This window comes from Actinia tenebrosa, unplaced genomic scaffold (genome assembly GCF_029948245.1).
Source record: "Actinia tenebrosa isolate PJP-AT-01 unplaced genomic scaffold, QUT_ActTen_1.0 PGA_scaffold2__45_contigs__length_23673736, whole genome shotgun sequence".
Classification (NCBI taxonomy): domain Eukaryota; kingdom Metazoa; phylum Cnidaria; class Anthozoa; order Actiniaria; family Actiniidae; genus Actinia; species Actinia tenebrosa.
Window position 1 is genome coordinate 19,598,030 of NW_028292579.1, and position 19,000 is coordinate 19,617,029.

The window sequence follows — 19,000 nt, forward strand, 5'->3', positions numbered from 1 at the left end:
AAGGAAAGAAAAAATTGTTATTTGTTAACTACTGAACGTTTGAAATATTTGTAATGCCACCTAGAGCCATGTAGAGCTGATGTTGTATGTCCAAACAAAGTTTCTTTCCTCGGAAAGGGCCCACGCAGTGTCAAAACCCGCAACCAAACCATTGGTAGAGGGGAAATGTTTGCTTTCGATGACAACGAAATGTTTGAAAAGTTTGTAATACCTAAATGATATTGTTTGCGTAAAAAGTTTATTTCCCTTGGAATGAGCACACATCGTGTCAAGCCAACGAAACCATAGAGATTAATAGATTAAGACTGAATGTTTTTTTTCGACAAAAACTGAATGTTTGAAAAGTTTGTAATCCCCAGAAATGAATAACTATTTTTTTTAAATTGAAAGAATATCTTTCCCTCTCAGTTCATTCCTTTCATACCTTTGTCGTTCTTCATATTCTAGGAGCAACGAAATGCACGAAAAATTAACGGAAGGAAGATTCAGGAACCGTATCGACGATGCATTGTGAGTATTTCACATCATTGGCTTCTCATTTATGTAAACATCGTTGAATAAATGACTTTAACCTTTCTCCAGCAGCGCTGTTTGAACAATCAGAAGTGAAATAACAAACACTTTAACAACTTAGAATGTATTCCATCATTTGATTTGATACTAAGTTGTTAAAATTAAATTGATAAAGAGTTCAGTTCCTCCCTTGCACGCCTAGGAGAGTAGGTGGTTGTCCATATAACTTGACCATACTCGTTCTTTGATAGAATAGGCAGGGGAAAACCCATATAAAGAATTTAGACATTCTGATAAAACTGCGCAAAAAGGAATGTGTTAAGTAGGACAAAAAGGCTGCACTTGAAGAAAAAAAAAGCCATTCAGTGAAAGTTCAGTCATCTGCAAACTACTCTTTGTAGTCGGCATAGACAAAAAGGCTAGAATTTTGCATGAAGAACATATTTAACGCATCAGAAGAACATGTTTTGCATGTTTTTATAGCTAACTATAATTTCAAAATCCTGTAACACGGTGACACCCAAAAAATATCTAAATATGTCGAGAGGATTATACTAGAAGACTTAGTTGTGTAAATGATCTAACAGAAAAACACTTGATAAAATGTATTAGTCACAAAGGTCTGGCATCCGGAATTATTCGAAAAACACTTTCAAGTGCTTCACTAGTAAAGCACTAATGCGTAGCCGTATAAAGCGTGGTGGATGTTTTGAAAGCGAGACATAAAGAAAACATTGCGATATAGGTTGCTATCAATAGACGTCACTTCCGGTGATAGCTCTTTTTTGATGGCTTGTAGAATCCTGGAGGTTGTTTTGATCTCTTGTTTTCTGGTTTGATGTCGTGAAAATAGTCAAATACAATAGTTTGAGGACTTATTTTGATGTTTTGACTTAAGATCCGCTAGTTGCCCCTCTGCAGTCAACAGCTTGTTTGCCCCCCAGTCAACTCCAAAAAGTCACGTGATTGATAGTAAGCAATAGTTTCACCCTCTAAACTGTAACCTTCAGACGTGACGAAGTGACGAAAAAACTCCTTCGTCGGAAACGAAAACTAGACTAACATTTCATCCCAAATCAAAGTTGAGCAAAGTAGACTATCGAAGCCAAAATAAACACGACTTACTATGCCGGTTAAATTTGAATCCGCAACTTTCACACCGAAACCGAAAAAAGTTTTCCGTCCACACATGAAAACGGATAAAACGTTTCGCGTCCACACTAGTCCGATCAGAGGCGGCAAAAACGCTTCATTGCACATCTGAGCATGTGCATCGAAGCTGAGATTGAGCCCGCAGTGAATTTTTAGCATTCCCGCCACGTTCCCATGACAATCATGACGTCATCGTATTCCTTCGAAAAGTTTCGGATACGAAATGTTCTCCGTCCACACTTATACCGCTAGCCGGCGTTTTCAAATTGTTCCACTCTGGAGACCGTATTCGAAAAAAATCGTTTTCGGTGAAGAATTGTTCCGGATTCGCCGGGACTAGTGTGGACGGTAGGCCTAACTGAATAAATAAAAATACGGATTCGAAAATTTATCCGGCATAGTGTGAACGGGGCCTAAAGCAATTATGATAATTATATTCTATCACTCATACTTTTGTTTAAGAATGAAGTGAAGTTGGTCACTAAGCTGAATTTCAGTTTCTGTGAAACGACGACGCACTAGTGGCCTCCAAGGCTTGAAGTGCACGGTTTCCCGGCATCCATGGGCGAGTCAGGACTGAAAAATATATATAATACTGAGTATCATCAGCGTAACCATGAACTGATGGAAGGTGCCACAAATCGGTAAGAAAATGTTTCTGTTTTAAACAAAGACTTATCTAATCTTCAAAAATGGTTTCGAGCTAACAAACTAACAGTAAAACTTAACAAAACAAAATATATATTCATTTAGGTTCAAAACAACGAGTAAAAAATGTGATGGTTGACTCGAGTCGCAGCTAACTCATTAACACTAGGATGATCAAAGCTACAAATATAAAATTCATTGGTCTTGTTTTCGATGAATGTTTAACATGGAGCACCTTGTAGTTTTTTCTTTTTCTTCTTTGATCCTAAATACGACAGCCAACTAGAAAGCTTTTGCTCCTTTGGCTGTCGTACACTTATACCTATTATATTGTTACTTATAGTGAAAATTCTAAAAATTATTAAACTATATATATGCTTGTAATTCTTTTATATAAAATTGAAAAACAAAAAAAACAAAAAACAAAAAAACAAAAAAACAACAACAACAACAAAAAAAAACAAACAGTGTAAATAAACTGAAATTGAATTGAATTGTTGACTTCTTGTGCCGTACAATTGCAAAGTCAATAGGAGTTCTCTACAGAGCTTTGTCTACTCGTACATTAGCTATGGCACTCTGATTGGAATTCTAACTATAAATCAAGGGTGTTGCCCATCCACATTCTGTAAAAACGCGCCCTGTCAATCATTGCTTTTTCTGATGCTAAGGCACCGCAAGCAGACCTTTATTTCAAAAGCTTGAAATATTAAATATATTTGAAATAGTAAAACTACAGCTCGCTGAATTGACCTACAAATATTTAAATAAGCAATTACCTAGTATATCGTCTAGTTCTTTTAATAATTATACAGCTTCTCATTATAATCCCATATAGGTAACTGTCCAATTATTTTCTTAATTGGACAGGTCTTGTTGATATGGGATTAATTAGGCAGCTATATAATTAATAGGTAATGGGATTCCATGCTCCCCAATCAAGAAATAATTAGACTCGAAAAATTCCTCTCGGCCTACGGCCTCATCAAATTTTGTCAGTCCTCGGAATTTTCCTCGTCCAATTATTTCTTAATTGGACAGCATGGAGTCCTATTACATATACTAATGCCAATTTTCACATCAGCATAATACAAGATTCCAACCTGACCAACCAAAATTCCAACCAAAATTATCTTTTTCCCTCGTGAAAATCTAAGCTATGATCAGTTTGGCGTGCATCACGCAGCAGCCAGAAACTGGAATGAAATTCCTCTAGAAATAAAAAATTCATCATCAATGCTCACTTATATTTCTTTGCAATTCATATCAGTTAATTGCCCTACTTCACAAACAATCTATTGTTTAAACGCAAAGGATGATGGTCTTCGGATGGGGTCAAATCAACGCAAACTAACCAAAAATTGTTCTAAAACCCGTATCAATCCACGAAGAGAAGTAGAATAGCCAGCAAACGCTCGGAATATTTTTTAGTACATATTAACACATATCATATCTGAAAACCAGACCATTTTAGATTAAACTGTTTCGCTAGGGTCAAATTTTGTTGAATTTTCTATTGGATTTGGCGATTCTATCCCCGACATAAACAAGCAGTGACGTCATAGTGAATTAGGTCAATTATCCAAATATATTTGGTTAGAGTTGCAATTAAACTTGTAAATATATAGAAGTATACACCTACTTGCAAGAAAGTTGTCATACAAGAGTACAACATTAGTAATTTAGTGAGAAAGGAATACATTAAAAGACAAAAGAAAAAGTTTAGCTTCAGTGATCTTCTTTCGTTTTTTAATATAATTCCTATCCCACTAAATCACTAGTGTTCTATTTTCGTATGACAACGTTCTTGCAAGTAGGTGTATACATGTATCACTCGAATTCACAACAGTATAACGTCATGCTAGCTAATATCATGCATTTTTCACCGTCTTCAAACTTTATACAAGATATTAATCAGTTGAATTTATAACCCTTTTGGGCGCAAGAGTAACTTTTTAACCCAGTTTTGGGTTGTCTATCTTGCACCCTCCACTTAATTTTAATCTCATTTTTTGTTTTTTGTTGTTGTTTGTTGTTATTGTTGTTATTGTTGTTTTTGTTTTGTATTTTTTGTATTTTTTGTTTGTTTGTTTGTTTGTTTTTTTTGTGGAAAAAAAAAACCTTCGAAACCCTTTGAAACTTTTGGCTGTGCACAACGGTCTGTTGGAAAATACGACGAAGACCCTTGGGTGCTATTGCGCTTTGTTCTTCATTTTCTAAAACAGAAGAAAAACAAGACCCTGGGAGTAGGGTGGACTTGGATAACTGGGTAGGAACACGCCTGAAAAAGTCTCTTGGGTAAGGTCCTGAAAACCACTTGGTACTATTGCGCAATTTTTCCTCTTTGGAAAAAAAAGAAAGAAAACCACAGTTGTGACTTATCAATTGAATAATTAAATTGATTGATAAAAATAATAATAATCATTTTAAAAAAAAGAATAAAAAAGTGAAAACAAAAACAAAAACAAAAAAAACAAAAAACAAAAAAAACTAGTAGTCCAAATTCCTTTTTGCACAACTTGGAATTAATAACATCAGAAAAAATCTGTTAACATTTAGTCAGCTACGATTTCAAGCTCACGCCCCCTCATGTGAGCCCATACAAATTATGTCTCAAAAACACGGTTTTTGGATCTTTTTTCAAAATAATCTCTAGGTAAAAAACAGAAGTGGATTCAGTTAATTCAACTATTCACGGACTGTATTATATGGTTTAGATTGAATTCTATTGAAAAAAACCACCGTACTTTTTGAGTTGAATGTACGCTATTGGATGTATTTTACAAGAGAAAATGCATGACATAACCGGGGTCAAGCTAGAAAATCGTCTCTCCTTGAAATAAAACGGAACCTGTCAAAAAAAAAAAAAAAAAAAAAAAAAAAAAAAAAACCAGAAGTGGATTTGAAAAGCCCGGGCTTTCCTGAACATTTTGGTATATATGATAGGAATTTGTTAAAATTTAGAACCGTATTTTTGTTGATTTTATAAGCTCATACTATCTGTTGCCCTATACATTTGCCTCTTATGGTTTCTTAGGTTTCGTAGCCTCGAAAACCTCGCGAGTACAGTAGTTCGCGAAGAACAGAAGATTTGCGCGTCATTTAGGATGTTGCTATATAACTTTACTTTTAAGAACAACCTTTTGATGTGGAAAGAGAGGAAAAAGACCGAAAAGAGCAAATATTCCAAATGTATGGGCAATTTTTTCCAATGTATAAAGTCTCTACACATTCATCATTAATTTATAAATTATAACAATCTTAGAAAGTGGACATCTTTTTCCATGAAAGGTTTTTTAGCACAACCAACTGTAACCCAGTAAATTAAATCAAACTTTCTAGATTTTTTTCCATGAAATATTTATTTGATATAGATACTATAAATATAACAATGGAACCTCGTTACTATAGTACTTGCTTTAAAATTAAGATATTGAGCTTACATGTGCAGGTGCAACTTTAAACTTCTAGCCGGCGTAGTTGCCCAAACGGTCGGGATAGGAAAGGGGGGGGGGGGGGGGGGGGTCAGATTTGGAAGGGGATCCGCCATTCGAGCCCATTAACCTTTGGACCGCTACGCAGGCTAAATTAAAGCAAACCACAGGGAGCCCAATTTAGATTAAAGTGAATGGTGAAAATAAAATCGGAAAAATTATATAATTAATTTTTTTTTTTTAATTCGAGGTCAAGATAATGTCAGAGTATGTATGCATAAGAGCGACATTAGATACAATAGGGGAATTATATAGGAAAACAAAGACGCGCGAATAAAAAAGGTTCTAGTGCATTTTTTATCGATTTTAAAAAATAAAAATAAAAAAATGAAAAAAGAATTTTTCCTTTTCATTTTCACAATTCATTTTAATCTAAATTGGGCCCACTGCGAGCAAACTAAATGGATTGAGTAGCCTTAACCACAGCTTATACCTGCAATTTTTTTGCAGTAGTTGAAACTAGGATACTGTAAGTAAGCTTGGCAAGTAGAATTACTCAGCATGAAGTTTGTAATTAAAGATTCTCGGTTGACCAGTGTAACTTTTTTCGTCCAATAAAGGTCACCCGAGAGGAATTTGGTAGGAGAAGACATTGGTTTTAGATATGTTTTATCTCTGCGTGACAGTATGGTAAGTCCAGTCTTGAAATACACTCTGCTTTGATTCATGCTCGACGCAAAAGTAGTATTCTGGGGGAAAAAACAACACAAACCAGAATTAAAACACGGTACTATTGACCGGAAACGTCACAGCCGCCATCTTGGTTGAGTTTAACAAAAGACTTGTCAATGAATTATTTTGTTGTATCAACCAACATGGCCGCCGTGTCTTTCGTTATTTCACACCCTCGAGATTGATTGAAAACCAGCAATTGTCGGTACTTAAAATATAATTTTATGGTTTGGCTGGTACATGCGCATTCGACCGTTTATTGATTAAGGGCTATTGGTTGAGTTGACTACCCATTACCCCCCTGTTTGCTACGCAGGCTAGAAAGAGGTATATAGAGGATATTACATGGGCGCGCGGAGATACGAATTCGAGTGTTCAATTGATATTTCACGAGTGAGCGCAGCGAACGAGTGACATTTCTACATTGAACACGAGAAGATAAAATACGTATCTCCAAGCGGCCATGTAATGTTCTGTTTATTATATATATATCGATGAAACTTAAATAAAACAAAAGCTCAAAAATTCTTTATTAAAATACGTTACTATGTCAACAGCGATATCTTCACGTGTGAAAGATATGGTATCTTCCACTGGTAAAAGATATCAAGTTTTCGACACTAGAGAAAACCTGGTATTTCATCGATATCTATATAATAATAGGATTTCTCTATTCCGAAAAAGCCATTGTGATGGCTATTCAAAAATACACGGAAAGAATTGCCTGAAAAAGCCAAAACATACTTCATTGATAATTATTACGGCGTGAGGTGCCGTGACCGTAATGCTTTCTAGAATTTTAATTGGCTGATTCTTTCACGCGCAATGTGATTGGTCTGGCATTGCCGTGACCTTGGCGTGACGGTGTCCGCGCCGTGTTTATGCCGTGTTTCGGGTATTTGATTGGATGGAGAGTAAATTCTCGTGCAATGGGATTGGTCTGGCGTATCCCTTGCCGTGTCATGGCCGTGTTCGTGCCGTGAATTTTTCACAGTCATACGAATACTACACTTTATTATCCCTAACATATCACTTTAGTTGTTTTCTTTACCTGGTCAAAGAATGATAGAAGAGACATTTGCATAATGCAAACGCTGTTAAGTCTCCAATGGTTCTTTTTTCACCCAATCTCGTACCCAGAGCCTTTATTTCTTACTGCGCATGCTCGACGAAATAAATATTATAAATATTATTTATTTATTTCGTCGAGCATGCGTAGTAAGAAATAAAGGCTCTGGGTACGAGATTGTTTTTCACCCATTTCATTTCAGACTGTTAATAATCTGTTACGGCACAGTAAATAATACAGGTTACCAGATCGCTACCAGCACAATGTCACTTCATTAAAAAGATATCACGCTTCACAGAAATGGTCACGCTAACGCACAAAACTGCGCGCGTGGTTTACTGAGCTTGACTGAAAGTGAGGGCTGTGCTAATATCCGGTACTGGCTTTTGACCTCTGTATTTATTTCCCCTTCATTTCTGGCGTTTTTGTTGGGAATGGTGCACAAAAAAAAAAAAAAAAAAACAACTTTCGAACACTTTTTAAGTGTCAATGTATTTAGCTTATGCAACTATTTGGAGGCACTGAAATGAAACTAAAATGAAGGAATAATGATGAAAAGGGAGTGTCTTGAGGGTTCCAACTGGCAAGGAGGCAAGCCAGTTGGCTGTTTACGACCATGGTCGAGGAACTGAGTTTGAACTAATCAGGGACCAGGACAAATGTGGTCTCAGCTAGTGGCCACAGCGGGACTTGAACTCAGCACCGCCGACGCCATGGCCACTTGACCATGCCGCCTCCCCCTCAAGAAATATGACTAACATTTGTACACATACCAGAAAAACAGAATGTAAAAGGACATGGGCTATAAATACTTTTACCATACCTTGGAAGGGTTGTGAATTCTATACATTCCATTCATTCATTATGACAGAGCAAGTATTGCAAAAAAATTGCAGATCAAAAAGCTACAGGAATATTGATAGTCCTAAAATGGCCAACACAATCCTTGTGGCTTTGCTTAATCAGTATATTTATTGCTGCACCTCTGTTGATTCTTTCCAGGTTGAACACACCACATGCACTTACCGGCAATACCCAGAGAAAAAAACATCTATTGTCCAACAGAATGATACTACTGACTATCATTAGCCACATGACGTATTCAATGTCACGCAACATGTGGATAAGACGTACGCAGATGATATGACTGACAGACAGAACGCTAGTTTACACAAGTATACTTGCCACGAATTCCAGTTTGTCTGTAAGAACATAATTCAAATCGCTGCTCATTATCTTCAATTTGGTAACTCCACCGGCCCGTCCTCGTACAGTTCGAAGGTCTGGAACAAACGAAATACATTTATTAGGGAAAACGGGTGGCGTAGCGGTGAGGGCGCTTGCCTTTCACCAAGACAACCCTAGACTTTCGCAAAGTCATCTCTACGTAAAAGTTAGTTACCGAGAACGGAGGCATTAAGCTATATACAGTCCGAGGTCCGTAGGTCCGATGGCTGTATATACTTATTTTAATAAAGTTAGTTACCTGAAAAGCTAAAATGAAGCTGAAACCTATAAGGATAGATTTTGCGCGTTTCAGCCGCTTGATAACTGTTGATCAGTGGACTTGCACATCTTTTAACAGTTACAGTCTCACCTCTTCTGAGCATCCTCAATACTTGCATGTTTTTATATGAAACTTTTCCCATGATATTCAGTATTCTCAGCTTTTTTGGTTTTTGGTGACTTATTGAAATAATTAACAGTCAATTCAAAAAACATGTCATGTCTGCCATCATGTGATGGTGTAAAGCATCTATTAGTATGCTAGGGATATATAAACTAATATAGCCCTGAATTCGTAATGGCCAGAGGGATATATATATGGGATATAAAGCCCTACAAATAACAAAGAAAACCGTGCGGTCAAGTATGAAATATTAGAGAGTTTTAGATTGACTTTTTTTTCTCCCCGCAAACGGCAAACGTGACCACATTTTCATAGTTTTCGTGTATTTTACTTTACCTTTTACAAACCTTCTCACCAAGCGCAAATACGTTCTTGTTTTTCTACTACTTGGACTTTTTTGCGATTCTTTTTCAGTAATTTAAAAGAATTTTTTACTGGTCAACTGACGTTTCACGTTTGCCGTGAACGTAAATCTAAAACTCTCTAATGGCGGATTTGAGTCCCGCCTGGTTGGTGATGCCGTATGAGTTAGTAGAGTTACTATAGTTGTGATTTTCTCATGTGCTTCGAGGGTTTTTCTGCCGGTTCTCCGGTTTTTCCTCCCTCCACTAAAGTCAAAATTATCATTCGATCTATCGAGTCAAAAAAGTAAGAGTAACTAAGTAATTAAGTATTTAATTATACATCTTCTTTTATTAATCCCATATAGGTAACTGCTGATGAATCGAACTGAATTGCTCATTATAAATGCAAGTTCAATATATAGTTATTAGAGAGTTTTTAAACCGCAAACCTCAAAATATCACGTGACCTAGGTCTCGTGGTCTGGTTAGACGTCTGCAGTTCACGTTTTTACGCCAAAGACACCTTATAGCAGTAGGTGAAATACGGCAAGATTTTTATATAACTTTAATTCAAGAAAACCCCATTTAAGGCTTGAATTAATAATGTTATATGTCTGTTCTTCTCAAATGACAGTGTTTAGATAGAATCCAACGACGAAGTAGAGAGAATAAGAGAAAAATATCAAATGCCCTTGGCAGGATTCGAACCCACGTCTTCGGTATTCTAGTCCGATGTGTTAACCCCTACACTACAAGGACCAACCATGCTGATAACGACGAAGTAATTATCAATTTTCGCCATTTTTAAGTGAAGACATAGCAATCTAATTATTTACATTTAGTGCATGAGAAGAGCGACGTTTGAATCAATTGAGATCGACAGATTTAAATAATGTCGGCAAAAAATTAAAGTCGACTGCTCGAGTCGCGCGAAACGGCAAAAGACCGGCGTCTTTTTCAAACGTTTATCTTTTTTCGAGTTGCAACTATATTTTGACCTTGCATTTATAACGAGGGTTATATCAAAAATGAAGCTTTGTGAACAACAAAGAAAACCGTGTCAATAGACCTTTCCCGAATTCGCTTGGATGACCACGAAACAATGGTTTGAAGTCGAGACTGAACTTGATTCTTTTATTCATCAAGTTCAACCTCGACTTCAAACCACTGTTTCGTGGTCAGTCATGCGAATTCGGGAAAGGTCTGTTGAGAAATAATCTGTAATACAAACCTGTCCACTGGTTCTGATCACAACAGGTTCCAAGTCCCAGAGTACGTTTGCCGTTTAGGCCGACTTTCATCTTCAGTAAATGGCAGGGACGTGTGACGAAGTCGTGATGCTTGGGATACACGATGATCTTGTACGGGCCATCAGGAACTTGTGTGGTGTATGCGGTAACAGCGAAGAAAAAAAGCAAAGCCTAAAATAAACAAACAATTTGAAAAGATAAGATTAAAATTATCTAGAAAAATATGGTTGTGTATAACATGACAACACATGAAAATATATGCAACTCGATGTTAATGTTAATGTTAATGAAATGGGGAAAAAATATGCTGAAGTGAAAAGTTCTATCTATTTACGAATTGAGGCTGGGTATGAAGTAAAAGTAACGCCTGTTGCTGTTTGTTCGTTGCGTTTTCTAATGGTAAAATAGGTGGCCCAAAAAATGAAGCAGGTGCTGGGGACGAGAAACATCTGTTTTCTTGGCCTATAGATAACCCTGATAGAATCGTCGCAGGCCAGAAGAAACGCAGGCTCTAGGTAGGAGATTCACTAGAGAAAATATTTGCGCATGCGTGCATTTCAGCATTTTTTATAGGAATTTAGAAAAGTTTGAAGGAGAAAATAAATGTTTGTTTTCTCCTTGCATACTAAAAAATTCGCTATTGTTCTATATTGTGAGACCAAGATACTGTATTAACAAAGACAATACGATAGAATTAACCTTAAGTTTCAAGCATGGACACTAAGCTTTGGCATTTTGTGAAGTCCATTTATCAGGCATGTTTGAAAGTCAAATTCACATATTTTTTACGATAGCCATAAGGCGTTTTGACTAAAATTAGTATGTTGTTTGCATACGTATTTAGAGCATGCGCAGACGCGAACCAGCCTTTCTTACTTCCTGTGGTAAATTGATTGTTCCATAGTTTTGCACTACTATAGCTAAAGGACCGTTTCACATAATTAGTACGTGGCTTATGCATTATTAGTTTTGCCTCCTTCGGGTTGCAGATTGTAAATCATGTCTTGAGCCAATGGATTGGAAATAAGATTGATTTTGACCACTCGTTAAAGCCGGGCGGGTTCGAAACAGTAGAAGGGAAATGATGACTTGAAAACTGGAAGCGTTCACGGCTCGAGCGACCGTGGCCCTCACTGTAAAAACTAGACTAAGCTATAACTGTAAAAAGATCAAGCAATTCTACTTACAATGGTAATTTTGTCCATGATTGTTGTTCAGCAAACTGCGGGTCGTCTTCTTCTTCAGATAGTTTGATTTTTGGTCTTCTTTACTCTTGGTTCTTCTTATCAATGAGGATCTAGAGCATTTTGCTTGCCTATATATGCACCCGCTTCCTTGTCAGAATAGATTACTCCGCTACCTCCCACGAACTGATCCTATGACAGCTTTCCATCGAAACCAGCAATTCCTTGGCATGTAAACTGGTGGGCCTTTGTTACAATTTGATGGTCCGATCGGAAACTATCCCACTTTTGAATTTTTCTCAAGTATCATCATCTCTCATGCATTCAGTTATGCATAACAAAGTTGTTAACATTTTCGACATTTGTTTCGTTTATAGATATTCATACTAAATACTAATTACTTAGCAGACCGTCCCAAGATCTTATGATCAGTTTAAAAGCTAATATGATAGCTTTACAGGGCACTGTGGCGCATTTAAAATGGAAAAAGCAGCTGGCTAAGTATATCAGCATTAGCTATGTATATCTGATGAAACTCATTGTAAATATTATTAACTGGAAAATACGCCCAGAAAATAGAAAGCAATTTCTCCTTATTATCATCTAAAGGGGAAGCACTGGGAAGCACTGGTTCGCCTCTCACCAGTGCGACCCGGGTTCGAGTACCGCTGAGCTCGGTGTTGTATGTGAGTAGAGTTGCTTGTTGGTTCTCTCCTGTGCTTCAAGGGTTTTCCGGGTTCTCCGGCTTTCCTCCCTCCTCAAAAATCAACTTCTAAATTCCAATTGGAATAAAGTGGAAGAAGAACCACTCTGTGGAATCCACTGTTAATCCCATTATTTATTTTGAAGGCATTATGAGTACTAAGTTTAAACAAGACTCAGGTTTTACAGGTCCCTGGCAAGATTAACTAAGTTTTCTAAGAATTTTTAAGACGTGAAATATATTTTTGGCTTTTCATGGTCCAACGTTCTTTAGTACAAAATGTAAGGAACGTTTATTTGGGTTTTGATTCTGTGCTCAACTTTGACTTGTGATGAAATGTTTATATTTGTGTTGTTTTACGTTTCCGACGAAATGAATTTGTTAAACTTTCAAATTCAGGAGGCCTTCAAAAAAAGCTTAGGACAAACCCCCCCCCCACAAACACACGGAAAAGGCCTGGTGTCCACCTGGCGGTATTTTTATTAATAATGTCAAATTGCTTATTTGTAAACGAAAAAATAAATGGGTGTTTCACTGGTCAAATTCTCACTTCAATTTAATATAATATATTGCATAGTATGTGTTGAGTTTTCTGTGGAGCAGCAAGATATTTTGGCGGGAAAATATATTTTAGCGGGAAAATAAATGACGTCCCCAAAATGAAAACAACCCAAAGTTTTTCTTCATTTTGAGTCTTGTTTACTTTCTTGGAAGCCCTTGCAATGTAGTGGGGATTGTCACTGAAGAGAAGCGACGGTCTCAAGATCTACTATTCTTGGTTTGCAATCAATCCCAAGAGAGCACAATAATAAGAGGGATGTCCGCCATGTTGGTAAATATAACAAAAGAATTCATTGAAAAATATTTTGTCATATTCTTCCAACATGGCGGCTATGACGTCTAGATCTATTGCAAACAAAGAATTAAAGGTCGGAATAATTTCTTTAGAAAAACAGTGGAACACCCAAAAATAGTTTGCGCTTTAAAAATTATTAGCAAACTTAGTTAATCTTACATATCTTATTGTTTAAACCGAGGCATAATGCTTTTCGAAGAAGGAAGATTGCTTTCCATTTTCTGGGCGTATTTTCCAGTAAATAATATGGAATACTCCAGTTTCGAGTTCCCTGTTGCTCAGAGTTAGCCTCGATCGATTTTGTACAGAATAATCATGTGTTTCTGTGAAGGTCCGTGGAATTTCAAAGTATTTACCGGTATCGTTGAAAATGTGTATTCCTTACTTTACCGTTGGTATTTTGTGAATATTTAGTCACTGATACGAGGCTAGCGCTGAGTAAATGAGTCTAGCTGCAATCCAGGAACACAATGGTAATTTAGAACTCGAAATTTTAATACGATGACAAAGAATTTTCGTCAAATATATATAGTTTGCTAGCTTTTGGATTGATATTAAGGAGGCTCGAAACGGTATTTCTTGAGCGCGCGCGCTCTATAAATTTTTAATATTCAAACTGAGAAAAATCAAAAACTCTATGGTGAAATTTCTTCAAATTTTGCATATGGCTTAAGTTTATGATTTCGAAAACTTTAAAAAAAGTTTAAAAAATTCTGTAAGAGAGAACTATTCCAAATAAATTCTATTGATTTTTACGAAATTCCTATTACAGATTTTTTTCTTTTTTATGACACAAAGAAGATTACGATACAAACTTTAAATATTCCGGTTTTAAAAAAATTTCACCATTTGGTTCCTGAGTTACGATTTTTTAGATGAACATTTTTGATGACATACCAAGGATTCTGATGTTGTCATAGCAACGTCTTACGTCATTTTTTCATGTTCATTGTGATCTTTGATTTATAGTCTTTTGCATTCCTGGTTTATTTGCTGTCATATTATAGCCATATTTACTTTTTTTTAGTTCATAATTGTAAGTGTACGTGAAGGCACAAGACACTTTCCAACCTCCTTAAGATCTTGGGTCTGCCGTAAGTAATCCGTATTTAGTATGAATAGACGAAAAATGTCGAAAGCGTCAATACATTTGTTATGCATAACTGAATGAATAAAAGATTATGATACTCGAGCAAAATTCCAAAACGTTTTTGATCGGTCCGCCAAATCCGTCGCAACAAAGTCCCACCAGTTTACATGCCAAGGAATTGCTGGTTTCGATGAAAAGCTGTCATAGGATCAGTTCGTGGGAGATAGCGTAGTACTCTATTCTGACAAGAAGCGGGTGCATATAGGCAAGGAAAAAGCTCTAAGTCCTCATTGATAAGAAGAACCAAGACTAAGGAAGACCAAAAATCAAACTATCTGAAGAAGTAAAATGACCTTCAGTTTGCATGCCAAACAAGAACCACGGAAAAGGATGTAATTAGAATTGCGTGTTTTTGTAGTTACAACTAAGTTATTCTTAGTTTTTACAGTGAATTTTAAACTCTTTATTGATTTTAAGGTTATTATTTCCTGAACTTTGTACCATTTCACCGAGTGATTTAAATAAATCATATTTTTCTTCTTCTTCTTCTTCTTCTTCTTCTTCTTCTTCTTCTTCTTCTTCTTCTTCTTCTTCTTCTTCTTCTTCTTCTTCTTGTGACGACAGAGAATTTTAGCCGAGTTAATGATTAGCTCAACCGTTCAATATTTAATTCAATTTAGTCAATAAGTCAAATTCAAGCCCAGTTGGTCATAATAGCAGGATAAAAGTTATAGTAACTTTAGGAAGTCTTTTCTTACTACAAAGAACATGTCTTTTATGGCCATAACAGAACATCGGTCCTTAATTACAATAAAGAAATCCTGGATTCCACAGCTGGAATTTCAAATCTTAACCGTCAACTGCCGTTAATAACATACTCAAGAGCAAATCTTTTCGAACTTCGCCGTAATACAAAAGCTCCTTCATCTTGCTGCTCCTCTGCTCTTAAGGAATTAAAGCTTTTTCGATTTCGTGGCAAGCGAGGTGGTCATCGTACAGATCGTTCTACAATTTCATCATCACCTGCTTCAACAACAAACATTAAAATTCCTGCATCACTTGAACCTGCTTCAATTTCTACCTCAACTGCAAACTACATGAAATTTTGTCTCTTAAATGCTCGTTCAATAAACAATAAATCTCTTTTAATTAAGGATTATGTTGTTGAAAGAGACATCGATATTCTCGCTATAACTGAAACCTGGCTAAAAAATACTAATTCTGATTTTATTGTGCGTGATATTTGTCCTACTGGTTATTCGTTTTGTCATGTTCCTCGTCAAAATCGTACTGGTGGAGGTGTTGGCATAATGTATAAAAATAGCCTGAAAATCAATCATCATGTAACAATGTCTCACACGTCTTTTGAATTTATGGAAATGCTACTTCATCATCAATCGTCTACTTATCGTATTGTTATTGTTTATCGTCCACCCTCTTCAAATAGCTTGCTATTTAATGATGATTTCACTACTCTCTTGGAACGACTGGTTACATCTTCTGGCAAACTGGTAATTTCTGGAGATTTTAACTTTCACATCAATGACACTAAAGATAATAATGCTAATCGCTTTATGGATTTACTCGATTGTTTTAATCTGACTGTCCTTGATCCTGTTTCACCTACACATAAAAGTAATCACGTTTTGGATCTAATCATTACAAGATCTGATGAAAAATCTGTGACCAACCTTACTGTACACGATCCTGTTTTATCTGATCATTATGCTGTTCATTGTATGTTATCTGTAAACAAGCCTCTACTTCAATCAAAAAGCATTTCTTATCGCAAGCTTCGTGCAATAGATGCTGATTGTCTCCAACAAGATATTATGAACTCTGCACTATATCAATGTCCTGCTACTCAACTATCTGATTTGTGTACTCAATATGACTCTGTTTTATCGTCTATTTTAAATAAACATGCTCCTTTACGTTCTCGATCCATCTCCCTTCGCCCAAGAGCTCCATGGTATACTGACGAAATTCAAATTAATAAAACAAAGCGTCGTAATCTAGAAAGACGTTGGCGACGTTCCAAATTAGAGGTTGACCGTGAATTATATGTTGATCAATGTAATGTTGTTAAAAAACTGATTTTTGATGCAAAAATGAATTTTTATTCTAATTTGATTACTGATGCTGGTTCTAACAGTAATGATCTATTCCGTTCTATTGATCGATTGCTACACCGTATACCTGAGAAAAAACTACCAACCTCAACTTCATCCACAGATCTAGCTAACAATTTTGTTTACTTCTTTAAAAACAAAATCGTTAACATCAGAAATGGCTTCGTTCCTACGTCACATCTTTCAAATGATTTCTCTTATCTGGATTCACCTAAACTGGATTGTAAAATTGATTCATTTTCGCCTATCTCTATTGATGAATTATCAGCCATTGCGAAAAAGATGTCATCTAAATCCTGTAGTCTTGATCCTTTTCCTGCAAGTCTCCTACTTGGACATTTTGGTGCATTACTGCCTACTATATGTGAAATCGTTAACCTGTCACTTCAAACTGGTGTTGTTCCATCTTCTCTTAAAGTTGCTGTTTTAAAACCGTTACTGAAAAAACCATCTCTTGATCATGAAATTTTTGGAAATTATCGCCCTATCTCTAATTTAAAGAATATCTCCAAGATTATTGGAAAAGTCGTTTCCCTTCAGCTAAATGATTATCTGTCTCTGAACAATCTCCATGAACCATTGCAGTCTGCATACAAAACATTTCATAGCTGTGAAACTGCTCTTCTTCGAGTACAAAATGATATCCTCCACTCCATTGACAATCGTTCTTGTGTTGCCATGCTACTCTTGGACCTATCTGCTGCATTTGACACAGTTGATCATCAAATTCTTCTAGATCGTCTCCATACAAAATTTGGCATTTCTGGCATAGCTCTTCAATGGTTTAAGTCCTACCTCACTGATCGCTTTCAATTTGTTTCCATTGATGATTTTTCTTCTGAAGCCCTTCAACTTGATTGTGGCGTACCTCAAGGTTCTGTACTTGGTCCTTTGTTGTATCTCCTTTATACTTCTCCAGTAGCTGATATCCTCCGAATACACAGAATGTCTTTCCACCTTTATGCTGATGACACTCAATTATATATTCCTTTCTCCTGTAATGATGATTTGTCCCTTAATGATTCCATGAATCTGATTGAAAACTGTCTATCTGATATTGATGCTTGGATGACTACAAATAAATTGAAACTAAATAAAGGCAAAACTGAATTCCTGTTATTTTCTTCAAAGCACAGCCCACAGTTAACTCTTCCTTCTCTTCAATTTGGTTCTGATGTGATAATGCCCTCAATGCATGCTCGGAACATTGGTGTCATATTTGATACGCATCTTACTTTGGTTCGTCATGTGAATAATATTTGCAAGTCTTCTTTTTATCATCTCAGAAACATTGCTAAAATAAGAAAATACATCTCTTTGAAAACAACTGAAACTCTCGTCCACGCGTTCATATCCTCCAAACTCGACAACTGTAACTCTCTGCTCTTTGGCTTACCAAACAAACTCTTAGATAAACTACAATCTGTACAGAATGCTGCTGCCAGAATAATCACTCTTTCCCATAAACATGACCACATTACACCTATCCTCGTTAATCTGCATTGGCTACCAATTGAATCTAGAATCAAATATAAAATCCTATTACTTACTTTTAAAGCTCTTCATGGCCAATCTCCTATCTATATCCGGGAACTCATTTCAGTGTATAAACCGAACCGTAATCTTCGTTCTGCATCACAAGTTCTTCTATCAGCACATTCTTATAATCTTAAATCTTATGGTCATCGCTCCTTCTCTGTGGCTGCTCCTGAACTCTGGAACTCACTTCCAATATCTCTCCGAAATGCATCAAGTCTTGCCTCATTCAAAACTGAACTTAAAACTTATCTCTTCAAATTAGCATATTCTTTGTAAATAATTTTATTTTGTCGTTGTCTTTGTCGTTTGTTTACTAGCGCTTAGAACAGATTTGTATTTGCGCTTTATAAATAAATATTATTATTATTATTATTATTATTAATCCGCAGCAATAGATTGTGCATGGCTGAAACAATGCGCTAACAAATCGGTTCCGATTGTAACGATCTCACGGGAATATTCGGGTTAGTTCGCGTATTGTTTAGCCATGTGCTCATTAGCGCTAAATCTTCATTAACCTACGATCTCTTTAGAAATTAGTTTAGTTTTGTTGGATACGCGGTTGCCACAGACGCTTAAATCTGGGTTGTCCTTAAATATCATTTTAATATTTTAGCTTAGTTTATGACTTGTTTACGATGTTTTCTGTTTACCATTTCGGAAATTCTAACCAAGCTATTCCCGTACCAAATTGAGTTAAAGTTTGATTTCTTTTCATAAGATG

The 19,000-nt window shown here is 36.2% G+C and overlaps 1 protein-coding gene across 1 annotated transcript; it reads right to left on the bottom strand.

Moving 5' to 3' along the window:
- Positions 1 to 5,828: 5,828 nt before the first annotated feature.
- Positions 5,829 to 12,085, bottom strand: LOC116287847 (uncharacterized). Its single transcript, XM_031694545.2, has 4 exons — positions 11,960 to 12,085; positions 10,754 to 10,943; positions 8,734 to 8,831; positions 5,829 to 6,496 (listed from the first exon to the last, which is right to left on the bottom strand). The coding sequence occupies exons 1-4, from the start codon at positions 11,975 to 11,977 to the stop codon at positions 6,224 to 6,226; spliced, it is 579 nt and encodes a 192-aa protein (XP_031550405.1). The 5' UTR covers positions 11,978 to 12,085; the 3' UTR covers positions 5,829 to 6,223.
- Positions 12,086 to 19,000: the final 6,915 nt, after the last annotated feature.